Source organism: Brassica oleracea, chromosome C9 (assembly GCF_000695525.1).
Source record: "Brassica oleracea var. oleracea cultivar TO1000 chromosome C9, BOL, whole genome shotgun sequence".
Classification (NCBI taxonomy): Eukaryota; Viridiplantae; Streptophyta; class Magnoliopsida; order Brassicales; family Brassicaceae; genus Brassica; species Brassica oleracea.
Genome location: NC_027756.1, coordinates 35,717,931 through 35,719,423, shown reverse-complemented (window position 1 = coordinate 35,719,423; position 1,493 = coordinate 35,717,931). Strand labels below are relative to the sequence as shown.

At 43.7% G+C, this 1,493-nt stretch overlaps 1 protein-coding gene across 1 annotated transcript in view; it reads right to left on the bottom strand.

The window, feature by feature from the left end:
* Positions 1 to 352: 352 nt before the first annotated feature.
* LOC106314887 (high mobility group nucleosome-binding domain-containing protein 5-like) overlaps positions 353 to 1,493 on the bottom strand; it is a 10,062-nt gene continuing 8,921 nt past the window's right edge. The window contains exons 5-6 of the mRNA XM_013752693.1: positions 927 to 1,489; positions 353 to 878 (exon numbers count right to left, since the gene is read on the bottom strand). Coding sequence (XP_013608147.1) covers positions 353 to 878; positions 927 to 1,489 — 1,089 coding nt within the window. The remainder of the gene's footprint in view (positions 879 to 926; positions 1,490 to 1,493) is intronic.

The window sequence follows — 1,493 nt, the reverse complement described above, 5'->3', positions numbered from 1 at the left end:
TTCTTTGGCACTTCTAGCTCATCAGTCTTTCCCTCAGTGAAAGGAGACTGCACCCACCGTGATGGTTCACTTTTTCTCTTCTCCGGCAGCGGCGTACATGGCTTCAATGTAGCCTCAGTCTTCTTCGGCCTGTCTTTCTTCTGAGGTGCACCATCAGCTTTAGCTTTCTTTTTTTCAGCTTTAGCTTTTTTTTTTTCAGCTTCAGCTCTCATTTTTGCTAGTCTCTCAGCTCTGGGAATGCCATACGGCACTGCTATGACCTTCAACCTAGGGTTGCGCATAGTCTTTACTTCTACCTCAACTGACTTCTCATCTAGCTCAGCAATCTCAGTCTGAATAGCTTCTTGCTCAATTACCATGGCTTCTTGTTCACTGTTTTTTTCCCTGTTACCACAACAATCTCTGGTGATATAGAGATTGCTTTCCTCGCAGCTGCTGCCTTAGTTCTACCACGTGGTGTAATGACTATTACTCCGGTAGAGGTAGGAGTTCCCTTGGATTCTTCTTTCTCAGCCTCTTTCTCTTCTTGAACCTCTTTCTCAGCCTCTTTCTCACCTTCTTTCTCACCCTCTTTCTCTTCTTGAACCTCATTCTCAGCCTCTTTCTCACCCTCTTTCTCTTTTTGAACCTCTTTCTCACCCTCTTCCTCACTCTCTTTCTCTTCTTGAACCTCTTTCTCAGCCTCTTTCTCACCTTCTTTCTCACCCTCTTTCTCTTCTTGAACCTCATTCTCAGCCTCTTTCTCACCCTCTTTCTCTTTTTGAACCTCTTTCTCACCCTCTTCCTCACTCTCTTTCTCTTCTTGAACCTCTTTCTCAGTCTCTTCTTCACCCTCTTTCTCAACCTCTTCCTCAGCCTCAGACTCATCATCAATTGTCCTCCAAAATTCTTCCGCTTGCACTCACACTCTTTCCTGAAGCCTTAACAGAGAATTTTCTTCATCTGATTCTTCCACGTATTCTTCGCCTTTCTCAACAGAGTCACTGTTTTCTTTGTCTTTTTCAGGTTCTTGGTCTTTCTCTTCGTCACCCTTCTCACTGTTTTCCTCGTCTTCCTCATCTTTCCCACTGTTTTCCTCATCTTCCTCACACTCCAGAGAATTTTCTTCATCTGATTTCTCCACGTATTCTTCGCCTTTCTCAACAGAGTCACTGTTTTCTTTGTCTTTTTCAGGTTCTTGGTCTTTCTCTTCGTCACCCTTCTCACTGTTTTCCTCGTCTTCCTCATCTTTCCCACTGTTTTCCTCATCTTCGTCACACTCCTCACTGATTTTCTTCCCTGTCTCAGCCTTCTCTGCCTCAGCCATGTCTCTATCCTTCCCATGATCTCTACCATAATCAAAATCATTCCACTGTGTATATTCCTCATCCTCATATCCCTTGCTTTCAATAGGAGTCAACTTGTCTTCTATTTTCTTAGCCTTTTTCTTCAAAACTCGCTGGTACTTCTCAAGTTTACCCATCCTCAAGTTCATAGCCTCCAGTTTTGTCTCA